The 18,234-nt window shown below is 46.9% G+C and overlaps 1 protein-coding gene and 1 pseudogene across 1 annotated transcript; one reads left to right on the forward strand and one right to left on the reverse strand.

Annotated features, from left to right (window-relative positions):
* Positions 1-6,685: 6,685 nt before the first annotated feature.
* Positions 6,686-9,362, forward strand: LOC135384657 (putative nuclease HARBI1; annotated as a pseudogene).
* Positions 9,363-9,805: 443 nt separating this feature from the next.
* LOC135385442 (uncharacterized) lies at positions 9,806-18,231 on the reverse strand. Its single transcript, XM_064614752.1, has 4 exons — positions 18,135-18,231; positions 10,592-10,745; positions 10,402-10,530; positions 9,806-10,326 (listed from the first exon to the last, which is right to left on the reverse strand). Exons 1-4 carry the CDS (start codon positions 18,229-18,231, stop codon positions 10,173-10,175), a joined length of 534 nt encoding a protein of 177 aa, XP_064470822.1. The 3' UTR covers positions 9,806-10,172.
* Positions 18,232-18,234: the final 3 nt, after the last annotated feature.

Consider the following 18,234-nt stretch of genomic DNA (forward strand, 5'->3'; position numbering starts at 1 on the left):
AGTGGAAATGCAAAGTTTTCGTTCCTGTACAAAAATACAAGAAATCGACAAACCTTTTCGTCTCTCTGTGCCTCACGTTCCCCTATCGTTTTTGCAAGTAAACGAACAAAAACGGGAATTAAGACAGGACATTATACAGCGGCCTTGACTTGGCGAGGTCTCCGTCACTGGCATCGCGACGCGACGCGAAACAGTGTCATGCCCCTGACACAGGGGCACTCTAAAGGCCTTCCAGAGAAGGACACCGACTGGAACGGAGATCGTGCCCACACGATAACGGAGATTACGTCTCTTTATATATCGGACTTAATTGAAAGAGGAGATCGACTATCTCCTTTCCGACCGAAAAGGCATAGCCTCGAACACAGCGTAGTCCGATTATTAGCAAAGCCCGATAATTTAACATAAAAATGTCTATCTTTTAAGATTCTTATCAGTCGTTAAAATAGTTTTCCAAACTTACAGTTGAAGAATAATCGTGTTTCTGTTTAACCGTGGCTGTAATGAGTGAAAATAGAAGCGCAGATTATAGCACCGAAAGTTATGGGCGCGCCCGAAAAGCTGCGAGTGCCGTGGCATGGAAAAGGATACGTGGGCTTTTATAAAGTTGTGGGAATACAATTTAGGTGCCCTGCGTGGACAGACACACAAAGGTGAAGTACACGCCCGTATCGCCGAGACACTGAATCACTCCGGAGTGCGCTGGGAGAAACACTAATGTCAGATCGCCATCGTCGTGTGTCAGCTCCCCGAACTTCTTTCACTAAGGGGTTCTTCAGGGTAGTAAAGGACCCCTACCTCAAAGGAGTTCTAGCCTGCCTGTATGTCAGGGAATCAATGCTAATCAGGGTTATCAGGGGTTACAATGAGGTAGGGAGCAGAGTTCGCGGTAACTCGTTACAAGTAACTCGTTATTGTAACTAAGTTCCTTTTTTGGTAACTTGTAACTTAACTCGGTATTTTTGCGCCGTGGTAACTTTCAGAGGAACTTGTTCCTTTTTCAGGTAACTTTGCCAAAGTAACTTAAGTTAAGTTCCAAGTTACTTTTAACTCGCTTTTCACTCACATCCACATATTTTCTTGCTTTCTCTCCGATTCTTTCATGGCATTTTTTCCCATAAAACGTGATATTCAATCAATGACAGTATTTTATTCAGGAAGAACTGCTGCCATTGTGCGCCCACTGGGGGTAAGGTGCAAAGCGTTCGAATAGACCTCTACCAGAGAAACGTCATCATGACATTGGTAGACAGAATGAAACCGAAACAAATCGGAAGGAGGGCTGGGTTCCACGAACGGGCACTTGTTCGCTGTCTCCCATTGAAAGCAATTGAAAGAAAAGTAGGACCGAGGGTCATGTCCCTTTAAGGGACCATGTCGTAACCCCTTCAAGACCGTGGCCTTCGGGCGCGACCTTGTTCACCTCTAGCTTCGAGCGTAGTTCAGTTCTACCAAATTTTGGCGCTGTCGAACACTATGACGTCATTTGTTTACGAACAGGGAGAGGTCTATATTGTTGGACATAAACGAAAACTATCTAAGCGTGTTGCACTCCTCCGCGGGCAACTCAAGGTCTAACTCAACAGCTCACGCGCGCTGCACCTGCGTAATGCTATTTTGTGTCCGGAGTAACTTGGAAGTAACTCGCTCTTCTTTTTAATTAACTCAGTAACTGCGAGTTACATTTCATGCTGAAGAACTTCGTTATTAACTTAGTTACATTTTGCACACGGTAACTTAACTTGTAACGAGTTCTTTTTGACGGGTAACTTCTCAATCTATGCGGTAGGGAGTATGTAAATGCGCTTGCAGCTGCGGTCAGTGGAGGATCCAGAGGGGGGGCGGTTGGGCGATCGCCCCCCCCCCCCCAAATTGTCAGGTTAAAGGTACTGTAAAGCAGCAAGCAAGCTGTGAAATTGGCAGCGGCATATGAAAGCTTATTCTGAAAGAAACCCACACTGCAAATTTTATGCGCGACAGAAAACTCTAAATATTGTTTAATCACAACTGAAATTGCGCTGAAAAGACGCTGGGCGACACCTGGTGGGAAACTATCGCCTATTCGTCGTGCAACAGTGTTACATGTCCCCATCCCTCTATCGGCTAAGTCATGGGCTAAGTAGCCGGCTTCATGACTTTCTATGAAAAGTTTGTTCAAACGAGATAGTTCCTTACATATATTCTCTCAAAATGCAAGAACATTGGTACATCGTGGAAATGAGTAACAAACTGTCAGCAGAATCACCATGAGAGTCACATACGCAAAAATGCGCCACGTCCGGCAAGCCGAAGGCAATAAAATTCTATGCCTGCTGCTGTACAGTACCTGTAAACATTAGGGTTCCCCCTCTCCCCTCCCCCTCTATACGCCTGGACAAAGAATCCGCTCTCCCCCCCCCCCCCAAGTGGGGGTCTGGAATGGTCCATAGCTGCGGTGTGCCGCGAGAAGCATGAGAACACTGTGTGAATCAGGTAGGACTTCTTGTATGAATGATACCATGCATAGTTTCTGAAAAAATGCGGCTGGCGCTATGCGCCATTGAATCTGAAGAAACAAATGTTTAATTAGGTGCAAACAAAACTAACTTTTCGCTGGGACACGTGATTACCGAATTTACTTACTGGTTCTTGTGCCTGTATTTGCGCGAAATAACGAGATGTGGCTTCACTTGGAACCAACTGGAGGTCAAGCCCTTATCAAGGGACCCTCCATACATTTGATACCGCTTTCTCTCTCTCATAAGCTTTATACCCTTGTCACAAGGGCAGTCCTCAATTATCATTGAAACCAATGGCCATTGAACATGCGCGTGGCGCCACCAAGTATGTAACGTCTCAACTTCTGAAGCAGCATTGGACCAAATGCTTCCTGACTGGTTGGCACGTTGCACGCTTGGAGGCGTAACGCCTCCAAGCGTTCGATGCAGAGACACTTATTGGGAGAGTTTGGCCATTGGGAAGAACCTGTCTCAAAGTGCATCAGTTGACGTCACACAACGGGCGGCGCCGAGGCCAGTGGCACCATTTTGGATTAGAGCTACCGCCTAGAAATCTCCCATTTCGCCATTTTGGAGCGGAGGTACAGCCTTGAAATCCCCCCTGCCGCCGCGTCTTGCCCTATCCGGCTAAGTGTGCGGAGCGATGACTGCTCTGACATCACGGCGGGTCCCCGTCTCCGGGCGGCAAGAGGTCACAGGATGACCAAACTCTCCCTATAAACGGCTCTGGTTAGATGCAGAGTCGCTTATTGGGAGAGTTTGGCCATTAGAAAAAGCTGTTTCAAAGCGCGTCATTTTACGTGACACGATGGGCAGCGCCAAGGCCAGGGCATCCATTTTGGAGCAGAATTACTGTCTTGAAATCTCCCCGTGCCTTTTATTCCGCTATTTTGGAGCGGAGCTACTGCCTGGAAATCTTCCCGTGCCTTTTATTCCGCCATTTTGGAGCGGAGCTACTGTCTTGAAATCTCTCCATGCCTTTTATTCTGCCATTTTGGAGCGGAGGTACAGCCTTGAAATCCCCCCGTGCCGCCGCGGCTCGCCTTTCGTTCCGGCTAAGTGGGCAGAGCGATGACGTATCTGACGTCACGCGGAACCCCCATCTCCGGGCGGCAAAAGATCACAAAATGGTCAAACTCTCCCCATAAAGTGCTCTGGTTCGATGGCACACGGATATACTGCTTAAATTCACACATACAAAGCCTCAAATGCCTTAGAAATGAACGAACACCCTTTCCCTTTTGCTTAAATTAGATCACCACGTGCAACACAGAGCGCATGTTCCATACCGAATAGCAAAGTAAGACGGCTCTCATAGGATAGTCTCGAACTACATGGACGACTGACAATAGTAAAAGGTCTGGTTTAGTATTACTCTCTGGCTTCTAGCGGCTCTGTCATGTGGCCACCACTGACAAAAGGAGAAAGGACGAATGAAAAACTGGGGGGAATATGTTTAATGCAAAGTAAAAAAAAAAAAGAAGGGAAAAACTGTAAAGTGCTGAAACTATAGAAATATGGACGGACAGAAACGATGAGAGCCAGGCGTTTCTATTCGTCCGTCTCTTAGTTTGAGTGCCTTACACTCTGTCTACGGAACCAACAAACCCAACGACCTGCACTTCTGAAACTTTGCATAGTCCTTCATGTATGTCACCAAGTTGAAATTCGACATCCTTCCAAGCCGCGGAATCTTACATGGGTTTAGTGTAGTGTCTGAGGGATCACCACAGAGGAGACTCATTACCGGTGTCAGATGAACAAGGAAACGACAGGGTATACGTCGGGAATGCAATTAAAGGAAGGAAGGAAGGAAATTGTTTACTTTTTACATTATTTTACATGACATATTGCCAACTTTGCACGTTGAATAATAAAGTCTGAGAATGGTGACAAAAATGAAAGGTATCAAACGCCAGCGGCGTGTCACTGAACCGAGTCATAACAGTATAATGACAAAAATAAAAATAAATACAGATATGGCAGGTACGCAAACACTATACCATCGTTCAACACATTTACACATATTGCACGTAATTTAAATACTCTACTCAAGTCACTCTACCTTAAATACTTTTGGGAGTAACTTGGTATCCTACAAATACTTTCAAAAATGAGTTATTCTAGCTTACATACTTGTACTCATTTCGGAAGTTACTGCTGAGATACTTCTTTGTTGTTGTCTTTTTGTGCGTGTGTGTTTTGGGCGAGGGGGGATGGAAGAGAAAATGAAGTACTTGGTGGGGTTTCGTTGGGCGCTATGTCACATACATGGAGCGAGGAAGACAACATCCTCCAAGACGGTATCGCTAGAAAAGAAGAGTAACCACCTTTTAGCTCCATTTGATCTCCAGTTCGTTTTATTTGTTTGACAGTAAATTTCACAAACTGTAACTAGTAAGTATCTTGAAAGTAATAACGAGTTTCTTTTGCGACTATGTAGTACTCTACTCCAGTGTGAACCGAACCGAAACATTTATGGACAGGTTCTGGTTCCTGAATTTTGGTTCGGTTCCGGTTCAGTTTCGGAGCGCATAAATAATGGTTTGAACCGTTTTCTTTTTTCTTTTTTTTTTTGTGCATAACGGTTCAGCGCATTGCAGAAAAAGGTGTGCCAACATTTTCTGGTTATACTCTGGGCTGTGCGGAACAGGATGCAAGCTTTCCCACGAACCTATTACTGGGAAGCTGCCAGACGGTATCCGTGAAGCAGTGCCGTGAAGACATTTTGTCGATGATGTCCACATCGATAAACAAGTCTGTGAACGTTGAATGTAATGTAGTGAAGTCTCGTTTTTTTTTCTTACTGATAGTACACGAAAACAACGTTTTGTTGGTATATTTTGAAAATACAACAGCAAACTACATTTGCTTTGAAGTGCTTTTGATATTTTTTTGACTGGCGTCCGACTTTTTGAATGCAGACGTACGACGCGGTGCGATGCCGCGTGCAGTGGTTCGAGGGTGTCACTACGAACTTAACACCTGTACCGACGAGATAAAAAGCGAAGCAAAGTGCAAAAATGACAGAAAAAAAAAAGATGACAACATTACGTCGGGTAAAAAACATTTTATTTCGAATTGAATTAAATGTGCGAAATCCTTCTTTTATGGCGCTTGGTGACGAGGCTTGGGCAGTTTCGATGGAATGCCGTAAACTGTCTTGCGGGAACGCCATTGCCCTTCTATCTCAGTTTTGTCGCAAAGGCCGTATTGCACCCCGTTTGGCAAGGAGTTAATGACAATATGCACTTACGGCAGTGACCGTTAAGGCCGTAAGTGCGCCCTTCTGACAGGGGTATTAAGCTTGAATTCAAATGTGAAATTTCTTTACCCATGTTAGCAGTGATGTAGCATGAACTCCTTAACGTTCACCAGCGTTTGGGAGACATGGTTGAGTGGTAATTCAAAGTTGAGGAGTCTTTAAAGTGTTAAGCGACGCTTACGAAAGACAGTTTATGAAGACCAAAAAATAATCCCACATAGCACCTCTAAGTGCTTTCCGATGAGTGGTAATGAGTGGTAATGGTGAGCATGAGCTTGATTAACTCTTGCATTGGGGATGCGAGGCTTGTACAGCGTGAGGCCGCTAATGTCGCTTCAGGTCTGAACGGCCAGGTTCACCCACATTTTATCACGGTCCTTCAATACTCTTTCTGGTCAGGAAACTCCGCTCGAATACAATAGACTAGTTCACTTAGGGACAATTGCTCCCGCTTGAGGCGATCGCGTCGTTCGGAGGGAGACCAGCCTCGTGGAGCAGACGACGTTTCCGCAGCACTGCGTGTTTTCAGGGAATATTTGATGAGCTCCTTTTTAATGTTCATTTCGTGTTCATAGCAGAAATGATTAATTCTCGAAACGATTCATGATTTGAGCCGGCACATTTCAGCTCAGTGAACGTAAATTTACAGATTTGCTGCGTATATTGCAACTTTCGTTGTTAATTGTCTTTCTTTGACACGGAAAACTTTACTTTTGCTCTCACTCGGGGCTCTCAATGGTGGTCGAGAAACGTATTATTGCATTTTGTTGCACAGTCACTCAATCCAGTGATACATTGGGTGCGTTCCACAACTAACCCTCGAGTAGGAGTTGGTCACGTGACAGAGTTGTACCACGTGACCATGGGGGTAGGGTAACCCTCGGGTAGGTTGTGAAACGGGCGCGAGTAGTCGGACGCGAACATGGCGAGAGCAATCGAGGCAGACGACGACAACGCTTTTGAACACATTCTGCTGCATGCAGCACAATTTTTCTTCGACGATGATGACAGTGAATCGAGCAGCAGTAAAGTGACTGTGAGGTAAGCTGGTTTTAATTTTTGGTTGAAACAAAGCGAGCTCAACTGCAAGGCTCACGTAACGTAAGCGTATACCGCAAAAACCCATGAGTTTTGGGTATGTAGGTATATATGGAGTTCCTCCACCAGATCGCCTGCATTTATCTACTTTATCAGTAACGTAAGCCTAACACGTAAGCCTCCAACTCCCAAGAATTCGATTTCTGGCGTCGGCACCTTTTCCCTGAGTTATTTGATTTCGTTCAACTGTTCACTCAAGTAACGTACTGGGTGTGACATTCGCGTTCGTTGCGATCACGAGTTACCGAAAACTACCGAAACTAGGGTAAGGTTTGTGTACAATATAAGTTGTGTTATATAATTTTTGTAGTACGATAAATGTTGGTCGTGTTTGGGTCCTCACTAATGAAGTATTTGATTTTCTACAGGTCCCATCCCAAGATATTTGGGTACGCAGAGAACATTGTGCCAACACTGAGCCCGGATGACTTCAACAGCCACTTCAGGCTTCAGAGGTCATCAGTCGAGAAATTGGTGACTATGTTGTCGAGGGGCGCCCACGTTTCCATGGGACGGCCTGAGATAGAGCTGGGGAAGCACCCAGTAAACCACAAACGTCTATTAGACATACCAGAAAGATCCAAACATCTAAGACATTTGGGATGTCTAGTAGACATCCGGCTATGTCCAGCTAACGTGGAATGGATGTACTATGGATCGTCGGAAGCTCATCCATAACTGTATAAATGGATATCCTCTGGATGTAACAGCTGGACATTTGTCACATCCGGTGGACGTGCTTGTGAGGCATTGTGACGTCTAATATACGTCCAATCGATATTCCTACCGGTTTAACATACGATAATATAGACATACGTTTACGAAACGTCGTTTCGACTATCAATTCAATAGTAATTTTTACGTATAGCTGTAGAAGAAAGCGAATCTATCTTGCAAGAACGTGAGAAACTGGAGAACAAGTAAAAGCAATTTTTTTCATTTGTTCGCGTCTTGCTCTCTGCAAAGTATCTACGTGGCACTCTTCCACTAACACAGAAAACCTGTCAGTTTGCCAGCTCTACTCAGTAGGTAACCTCATCATAGACAATCGCCTGAATTACAAATACAATATTTGTTAGTAAGGAATATCAGAAATGTTAGCGGGCAGTTTGTCTCATTGCAGACGTACGAATTAATTGCAGAAACACATCCTCGTCACCGTTAGAAACGTTTTCGGCCCCACTGCACTTAACAAACATCCCGCAACTACTCGTATTTTAGTATATGTTCCATCCAGTACGCCAATAGAGGCTACTGAGAAATGCCCAAGCCGTGTCGAGTGCGGTACGGCCGCGGCTACGGCATTTGCGCTGTTCATGCACACAAAATAGCCGAAAAAGTAGATTTGCAATCTGGTCTATATATTGTCGTATGTTAATCCGGTAGGAACATCGATAGGACGTATATTAGACGTCGCAATGCCTCACAAGCACCTCCACTGGATGTGCAAATGTCCAGCTGTTACATCCAGAAGATATCCATATATATACAGTTATGGATGAGCTTCCGACGATCCATAGTACATACATTCCACGTTAGCTGGACATAGCCGGATGTCTACTAGATATCCAAAATATCCACGGTGTACCATCCTCTAGATGTCTATTAGACGTTCGTGGTTTACTGGGCAGTTCTTGGTCCTCCTCTGGTGCCTGGCCAACCTGGAGTGCTTCCGGTGAGAGCCAGATCCTCAAACCTGCTATAGGTTTCATTGTAACATATTCTCATTTTCAGCTCTATTGCGGACACGTTCGGCATGTCAAAATCTACAGCATGCCGTATTGTGCATCGCACTGCGGTCGCTGTGATGGGCCATGCTGCAGCCTTTGTTACCTGGCCACAAGGAGATGATGCACGTCGCACAATTGAAGGCTTCAGGATGAAGGCAGGATTCCCGGGCACCATTGGAGCTATTGATGGATGCCATATTGAGATAAAGGCTCCAAAGAAAGACCACCTTTCCTACATCAATAGGAAAGGTGTTCATTCTGTAATTTTACAGGCCATCTGTGATGGTGAAGCAAAGTTTCTTCACTGTACAGCTGGAGAAGCTGGATCCGTCCATGATGCGAGGTTGTACCGCCGCTCTGATTTCTTTACGAACATCAGTGCAGAGACATTCCCTTTCGGGAGCCATCTCGTCGGTGATGCAGCCTACCCTCTGAGTGAGAATCTCATGACGCCATATAGGAATACTGGGAACCTCACGCCACAGCATGTGAAGTACAACAAAAAGCAAGACCAGAGTGGCAATCGAGAGGGCATTCGGGCTTTTAAAAGGGCGCTTTAGGAGGCTCCTTTACCTCGAGACAAGGAAGCCAGACATTATTGTCTCACTCATCATGTGCGCCTGCATCCTGCACATCGTATGTTTGATGTGGGGTGACGACTTCGAAGTCGCTACTGTTGATGAAGTGCCAGACAGTGCTGACGAACTGTATGAAGGAAGTGAGAGCAGTGGTGTAGCAAAACGAAACTACATTAAGAGTGTCAGGCATTGAGGCACATCGGCATCAAAAACGGCGAGCGGTGCGATCACCATCGTCATGAACTCTTCTTCGTCTTTCTCGGGTTTTCTGACTTCCTGGTAGCATCTTGTGGAGCTCACACGTGGTTGTACCGTTTCCTTAATTAAAACGTTCTAAGTACGCTAACAAGAGTGTCTTGTAAATATGTAATATATAATATTGTCAGTTTGTCTACCAAACTGCACCCTTCAAATTCTCTGGCTATTCCAGGTTTGTACTGACTATTTCAAGCAAACTCCTTGACAAGACCAGAAGGAAAATTGGTGCCTGCTCCCGTGTTATGATACAGATCACTCATGAAAGCAATATACTAAACTCAATGCAAGAGAATACAAAATCATGTTTCACCTTACCATTTTAGAGGAGTACAGATACTGTGCTTCATTTATGACCCTTGTCATTTTGTTAAAAGTCGCTTATTGGACACTGCCATGCTTTTATTGTACATTTGGTTCGGATTCCCGCAAGAAAACACACAGAAACTGCATCACCTGCAGGTTATAGCTTACAAACAAAAAATTGTAATGCGCATGTGAGTGAGGCAGACTGGCCCCCTTTAGTGTAAAATGAAATCCTTTTTGCAATGCAGGGCCTGCATTGCAAACAAGTCCTCACTGTGCCGTGTAGTATGCTGGTTTTTGCACATTCTTCAACAACATTGTATCCACGAAACTCCCATCAAAACCTCGCGTCTAGATACTGCTTAAACAACTTGTTAAAGTCTTCCATCGCATGAACCCTTCGTTCCAGTAGTGCCATTCTCTCTTCATCGAAACTGTTTCGTTAGGATTTCTTGGTAGGTGGTCTGCATGCGTCAGTTACTTCACGTTCCCTATTTACGACGAGTCCTGATGACGTACTTGCAATGGCTGGTGGGACAATTTCTGGCTTTTTATGAAACACTTCGTCCATAGCATCTAGGAATTCCCACGATTTCCTGCAGGGAGAAACGGGTGCACCTGAGTGTTAATTTTTACCGGTCTATGACCTCCGTTTCAAGGTACAAACTTGCCTGCTGTTTCCACTTTGAGCGTTGTGGTCTTTCACTTCTTTGTAGTGTTTTTTTTTCAAGTTCTTCCACTTGTTGAAGCACTGCACTCCTGTGTGGATGTATCCATCTCTTTGAAGAGCAGAAGAGACCCTGTAACGCGGACATTCAGGACCTAGTGCAGCTACGCAGAAATTGGTCATTAACAGCATACTCATTCCAAAATGATTTCGGGATGGCGCCCTCCTTTTCAACCTGCGGCTTGCATGCCGCTATGAGTCTGGTTGTCGCGTCATGTGCCCAGATGTCGGCGCCTCTCGCTGAAACTTCGCTTTGCTGAGATGGTGTTGATGCTAGTGAGCGGTGCTCTGCTGGAGTGCATGATCTTTTGTGAATTAAATGTAGGGTAATACGAGACTTACGTAACTGACTGCTTTAAAGTAGTGCCGTATAGTGGTGGTGGTCACGAGACAAATCCAAAACGTTTAAAAACTTGTTCTTACCTTCACGTGCGACAATTCATGCGTATAATACACGTGTTCACGTGCATGCTGCTCTGATAAAAAAAAGCATGTCACACAAACCGCACTGAAACTGTCGCGCTTCCGCCATTTTTTTTTCAAAACTAAGCATAGCAGACGACAGTAGTGACGTTACAACCCTTGCTACCCCGTGTCCGGCCGGAGTAGATCGAGTCGATCTCGGGTAGCTACTCTCGAGTAGTCTACCCGCTTTTGGAACTGGGGTCGCGACGTCGGTGTGGTGAGGTGGGTCACAGCTCATGCGAGCGACCCTGCAGTCGTTGTGGGGGAGATCATCCATCTGCTTCATGCTCGGTAAGGACATGGGCGAGCCGTGTGGGGGCCATGCCTAATGGCTCAGAGACCGGCGGCGCAGTGTCCGAGCGCCAAGGCGTGGTAGAGGGGGAGGGGGAGAAGGGTAGAGGAATGGGGACCGCGGTGTCTGCTTCGAAGGAGCCGAGCGCTACTTGTACGCGCTCTGCCGTTGGTGCCCTTGTCGAGGTTTCTGGGCCAGTAGCAGCAGGGTGCGCGTCCCAGGTGCACTCAGAGAAAAATCTATACCTTTAGAGGTATAGATCGCCTGCTCAATAACTTAGCCCTTCTTAGGTATTATTTTATACCTCGGTTACAGGTATAAAAATAGTCCTCAACAAAGGACTATATGCCATACCTTTAGGGGTATAGCTCTATACCCCTGTGAAAGTCTGCACGAGTACCATCATGGTGTTACATCACACCTAGGCATAGGTATTTTTAGAAGAAAGAACTAGAAAAATCACCTTTGGAGGGAAGAAAAGTTTTTGACATACACACACACGTACTACAAACACACGCAAACGCATGGTTGGCACGCACGCAAACGCATATGGTTGTGAAGTAGGACGAAAACCTCGTGCACATTACTCGGCTTCTAAAAATAAAAAAATGTGGAGTTGAAATCTAAAGAAAATTTTTCAAGGAGCAAGACGCTCTGCGCAGTCATCATGTGTGTATCACGATGTATCGTGAGACAGACATAATTTACAGAGCAACATATACTGATATATACTGGTGGCGACTTGACAAACTGTGGAGCAGCTTTCGTCTGGTACGCAACCCTAAGGGTGAGGACATCTAGATTCAACATTCCAGCAATGAAGATTTTATGCAGCCATAAACTAACCATGTGGATTTAGATAGTACTGTACTGATGTGTATGTTTCTTAGTTAAATATCCGTTTAACTTAGCTGATACCGTCTCAAGAAAAAATAATGATGATGTGATACAGCACGTTGCGGAAGTAAAGGTATAAAAAAACCATAAAGGTATAAAGAAGCAGAAGGTATAAGCAGCCTCATCGTATCCGTGAAAGGCATAGCCTGGTGATCTATTGCTGGTACTGGATATGAACGCATGGTGATGAGGTATAAATATGGTACGTTAGCTCTCCTTTATACCTCTTTCATACCCTTGAGAAGGGTTGGAAGTATAAATAGGAAATGTGTACCTCTTCTATACCCTCCAAAGGTATATATGTGAAGCAGAAGGTATAAAAGAGGTATAAGAGCACATTATTATACCTTATTAATACCTTTTTTTCTAACAGTGTGCGTGTTGTGCCTGCTCTGTCGGGCAAAGGGATCGTCGTTCAGGGAGAGGCCCGGTCAGGGTGCCAGGGAGGTTCAGAGACTCCGTGGTTTCCTAGTGATTCGTCGCTGGAGAGCATGGAAAGCGCAGTTAGTGCGGACAATGCAGCGGTAGAGTCCCGCCACGGTGTTAAGAGGAGGGTGTCCGATTCTGTGGTTGCCCTCGGTTCTGATGCGAAGAGTGGTGTAACGGGCTCAGAGGCTTTGCGCTCGCCCAGTGGCTTGCAACCAGGAAGTGTTGACAATGATGGTCGGGGCGTGAAAATGTCTCGCACCGCAGTCAAGCGCAGGGCGTCTCTCACTGTGGCATCTGGGGCAGTGTTGCCAGTTGCTTCTTTAATGCTACAATGAGTTCTTTCTTCTTTTGCCTTTGGTTTTTGATGGCCTGCTCTGGCAACGCTCAATTGCAGGGGCTTTCGCAGTGGCCGAAAGCAGTTTTCCGTTATTCAGTGGGCACGTAGTTTAGGTGTTGATGTCCTCTTGCTTCAGGAGACCAGCGTGTTATCGGCATGGACTATTAGGCACCTAGTGACAGACTAGCTATGGGGTGCGCCCTTTCTTCAGCCACGGATCTCCGCATCAGTCTGGTGTTGCAATTTTATTATTTCCTTCATTTCGAGGCGACGTACGCTGGTATGATCGTGATAATGATGGGCGTGTCATTTCTGTTGAATTACAACTCGGCGGGTCATCCCTTCGAGTTGTTAATTTGTATGCCCCAGCTCGGCGGGCTGAACGGGCCGAGTTCTTTCGAAGTCTCGACTGCTTCTTTCTTGGCAATTCTCATCTAATTGTTGCGGGAGACTTCACCTGCTGCATTGACGGCCATGGTAGTGGTCGTCGCCCTATAAACGCGGAGTTGTCTCAGTTGGTCCGGGATTTAAGTCTTGTGGACGCTTTCGCGCACTTGCAGCCGGGGCAGTACCAGTATACCTGGTCCAACTCTCGTGGTGCACACAGTCGTATTGACCGTTTCTACGTGTCTCCCGCACTTGTGTCGCGCATGAGTGTGTGTGCTGTTGTTCCGTCTGGGGAACTGTCGGATCATGAGGGGGTTTCTCTCACCCTTAATGGCTTCTGCAATTATCGCGCAGGATCAGGATGTTGGAGGCTGCCTGTCATGCTATTGGAAGACTCTGAAATTCGCAATGAAGTGAAATCATGGCTTGAGGCTCGTTGTGTGTCCCCTCCTTTCACGCCAGGCTGATGGGAGGAGACGAAGATCGGGGCCGCGAGGCTTTTTCGTCAGTGGCGGGCGAGACGTGCGCGTGAGGGTCGGCAGCTAATGCAGCATCTTCGGCAGGTGCTATCTATACTGCGCCATCCGGGGTCTAGGAGCCCTGGAAATGACGAGGCCATACAGGAAGTCCTGCGGAGGATCTCTGCCTTGCAAATGCAGGCCTGGGATCGCTTTGCCTCGCTCCAGTCAGTTGAGTGTTGGTCACGGGAATCATGCTGTTCCCGCCTCCTCCTTGGCCGTTACTATCGCCGCCCTCAGAGCGTCATTGGGGAGCTGTCGGCGTCTGACGGGTCTGTCTGTGGGCAGCCCGATGGCATTAGATCGTTCTTCCGAGAACATTTTGCGACCCTATACGACGCTGCGACCCTGCCCACTGAGGAGGCCCGCTCTTTCTTGCCTTGTGCAAAGCACTTTGCTCTCAGTGCCGACCCTTTTACGCGAGCTGAATATACTCGGCTGCAGTCAAGGCCCTGCACACTGGGAAGTCTCCCGGCTCTGATGGACTTCCTGCCGAACTCTATAAATGCTTCTGGTCGCCTTTGTCCCGTCCTTTGACTATCCATTTCAATAGCTGCTTGGCGGGCGGTCTCTTGTGTCCTTCCATGCGCGACAGCGTTATTATCTTGCTCTGCAAAGACGAGTCTCGCAGGCACGATCGGAACGCTTATAGGCCCGTGTCTCTATTGAATACGGACTATAAGATCATCTCTAACGCGCTATTGCAGCGAAGTTCTCCCTTTTGGGCCTTGTTATTCCTCCTTGGCAGGCCTGCGCTGTCCCCGGACGGTCCCTCCAGCTCCACGCTCCTACTTTGCGTGATGCCCTTTATTGGGCTCATAGTCGCATCCAACCTGCAGTTTTGGCCTCTTTTGACCAAGAAAAGGCTTTCGACAGGGTGCACCACGGGTACGTGTACCAGGTCCTGCACGCTTTTGGTTTCCCTGTTACGGTTATTGACTGGGTCAGAACTCTGTACACCGGAGCTTCAGCTACGATTGGGCTAAATGGGGCTCTGTCTGACCGTTTTCCAATAAAGTCCGGTGTGAGGCAAGGTTGCCCTTTGTCTCCTGCTCTCTACGCCATGGTCTTTAGTCCACTTTTGGAGTCTCTTGCAACTTTCCTCCCTTCACGTATGCTCAAACTACCTGGCTCTACAGCTCTTCCGCTTTTTGCGTACGCGGATGACCTGTCTCTATAGTACTTAGAGATGAAGCTTCTGTTGCCGCTGTCCTACACTCTAAATCTTTTCACACCTTTAAAGGTGTAACAACGTGCATGGCGCACGCTTTTTTAGGTGTAATTTTGGTAACATCATAATGGAGCACGGTTTCGCACAAATTTTCTTTACTCGAGTGTTGTCTGTCCTCCAAAAATTCAGTCTTGCAACATCTCAACATTGTTCAACAGTATTGTAGACACTTGCGCGTGTTCGATTATCGATAGCGATGCATATATGCATTAGCTCGTACCTACGATATCCAAGACATAATGAAAGCAAGATTTGCACTGACACTTGATCTTTAGTAATGCTTTCCAAATTTGTAAAATATCATCCTGGAGATGGAATGTTACGCAACCAGGTTGAATGTTCATAGCGCACACCTTTAAAGGTGTGAAAAAGTTTACAGTGTAGGTGTTCTAGATGCCTATGGCAACGTATCAAATGCGCGCATTAATCGGGCGAAGAGTGTTTTGCTCTTCCTTAATGCTACTCCTTCGTGCCCTGCGCCCTTTGGCATTCCTGTTAAAGACGATGTTCGCATACGAGGGTATAACTTTAATAGTTGCGGACTGTCGCCGTCCTCATGGCTGAGGGTGCACCAGCGCTGTGTCCCCGTTCTTGCTGATCTCAGAGGTTTGGTGCTCCCTATCACGTGTCGAGCCCGTCTTGCCACCTCATGGTTTTTCAGTAAGTTGGTACCATGGCAGTGTCGTTATTCCCCCTCGTCAGATCTTGGTAGCTGCTACTCGCACAGCTTTTCGTTTCATCTGGGGTGGCACCGTGGAATGGGTGTCACGCGCCCGCATGTGCTTGCAGCGTGAGTTAGGTGGCCTATGGGTTCTACATATGAAGACCAAGTGTCTTGCCCTTGGTCTTAAATGTATTTTTGATGCGCTCATGGAGCCGTGCCACCCTGCCCATGATCTGTTACAGTTCCTCCTGGGTCCTGATGTCAGGTTTTTTTCGGCTTTTTCGGTGAGTAGGCCTCGATCTGAGTTTGTCGCACCCCACCTCAGGGAGTATGTCTCCTCCATGCGGCGCCTGCGCGAGTCCTACCCAGGTGAACGCATTTCTACGTGGACTGTGAAGCGACTGTACAAATCCCTCTTGGAGCTTCTTCCCATGCCTCCGGTGGCTGTGGGCCTTGGTGTGCCCCGGCAGGTTGCTTGGCGTCTTGTCACCGCGGGCTGGTTCGACGCAAGTCGGGCTAGCCTGCAATGGCGCTTGGCACACGGCGTTTTACCGCTTCGGGACCGTCTGGCTCGGTACGGAGTCACCACTCCTTTCTGTCCATTCTGTGCTTGTCACGAAACTGCGGAACACGCGTTTCATCAGTGCCTTGTGCCCGATACGCTATGGCACAAAGTTGAAGTCCTGTTCGGTGTGTCACGCATTCGGTGGGCTGTCATTCAATCGCTCTTTCAGCCTCCCGTCCCGCATCGCGATAGGAAACAGTTCATCCTTCTGGCAGTTGAGATTAACTACCAGGTGTGGATTTCTCGCTGCATTGCAGCACAGGGTGGCCGCATCCGTAGTGTAGCAGAAGTGCTAAATCTTGTTCGAGCAGGGGTCCGTCGCGCTCTTCGTAGAGAGAGAGCTGTGCTGGGAGCTGTGCACTTTGCAAGACGGTGGCAGACATCTTCTGTCCTCTTTGAAGATGATAGAGTTACGTATGTGCTTCACTTTTAGGTGGCCATGTACAGTGTGCCGTTGTCACGTTCGCAGCTTTCCGCGAGTATTCGTTCGTTGCATGGTGACGTCCAGCACACATATTAATCTAGAGGTCATATTGCTCTAGAGTTGGCATCTACGTAGCCTTAGTTTAGTCCGTGTGAAACGTTAGAGGGAGCCAGTCTGTGTGGCTGGTCTTCCGCTCCGATGCCAATACATAATTAAAGGGACGGTCTCATACAGCCGGGACGATTCCGAAACTTAGCCAAAACTATCTTCAAAGAGTACTGTACACATACAACCGTCAAAATTTCATTCAGAATAACCAACCCCAATAACACACTGTCATCCCAGGGATATCCTAAGACCATCATGCATGGACGGGGGTGACATCCCCAGGACAGCGAATCTGATCCTCAAATCATCCCGAAAAATGTCATTCTGGCACTATATAGCGTCCCCATGGTATCCTCAGATCATCCACAGATCCTACGTGAGGACAACTTGAGAAGTGCTAGAGCATTTCTAGGATGCGCCATTTCTTAAATATTCATATCCCTTTTTCAGTATGCACACTTATCAAATATCCCCCAAGTCGTCAGAGAACCCATATCAATGTTTTTTTTAAATTAATATTGCACAGAAAACAGTTGCATGCTGACTCCATACATCTTGGTGAACAGCCACAATAAAGTCTGGCTGTTCCTTTCTAGTACATTCCATAACGGACAATAAGCGCAGCGGTTTAAAAAGAAAGCAGAGAGACATATAAAAGACACAGAGAAAAGTCTGAGAAATCCACTCCGAGCGGTCTAAGAAAAGATCTTCCCGGAACAGCACCGCAAGCGATACTGGCCCGCCGACCGTTTTATGGGCCACGCATTCAAAGATACGGCCCACCCGGGGGCGGACCGCGTTATCAAAGGGCCCCTCTCCGGTATATGAGGGGCAGCTCCCATATGCCTCCCTCCCCCCACCGCTTAGGGAGACCAGAGAGAAAGTAATTCTCTTCCGAAGCAAAAACATATACTATTTATTACTTATTACGTGACCCTCCGTAAATTCGAGAGTCATGCTCGTCTGCGACACAAAACAAAGGGTGAGTTGTCCATGTTCCCTTCGATTACACACACACACACAAAAACCACACTAAAAGCGAGAAATTTATTGCAGTATTAGCTCTGTATCACTGCAAAGTCTATGCTTCTTACTCCTTTTGGGTTGAGACATTCAAGTAGGACTTTTGAAAGTCAAAAGCAGTGCGACAGAATCGCGCGTTCCTGTCCTTTCCACAAGAACAGCCGGAGGCAGATAATTTTACGCGGGACCACCCTTCATTTCAGAAAAATGTCAATCGGGTCCAGGGATCGGCCAAAAAAAACAAAACAAATGTGTTTAGGGAGTCCGAGCAGGTAAACTAAACAAAGCAATATTCCTCGTCTCGCTATCTACCTACAGGGACGGGCACAGGACGTACCTGAATGACTCTTCACGGACAGTCCGCGAGTGTCATCCTCAGGACGTTCTGGGGATACACCTCGAAGGACGAGGACATGATGATACTGTGGGAACATCCT

This window comes from Ornithodoros turicata, chromosome 2 (genome assembly GCF_037126465.1).
Source record: "Ornithodoros turicata isolate Travis chromosome 2, ASM3712646v1, whole genome shotgun sequence".
Classification (NCBI taxonomy): domain Eukaryota; kingdom Metazoa; phylum Arthropoda; class Arachnida; order Ixodida; family Argasidae; genus Ornithodoros; species Ornithodoros turicata.

Excerpts from the sequence above, each read along its gene's own strand:
- LOC135385442 (XM_064614752.1), bottom strand. The coding sequence starts at position 18,231 with ATGTTCCCACAGTATCATCATGTCCTCGTCCTTCGAGGTGTATCCCCA. Across the intron at positions 10,531-10,591 it reads CCGAAATCATTTTGGAATGA|GGTCTCTTCTGCTCTTCAAA; the intron begins GTATGCTGTTAA and ends TCCGCGTTACAG. Across the intron at positions 10,327-10,401 it reads GCTCAAAGTGGAAACAGCAG|GAAATCGTGGGAATTCCTAG; the intron begins GCAAGTTTGTAC and ends TTCTCCCTGCAG.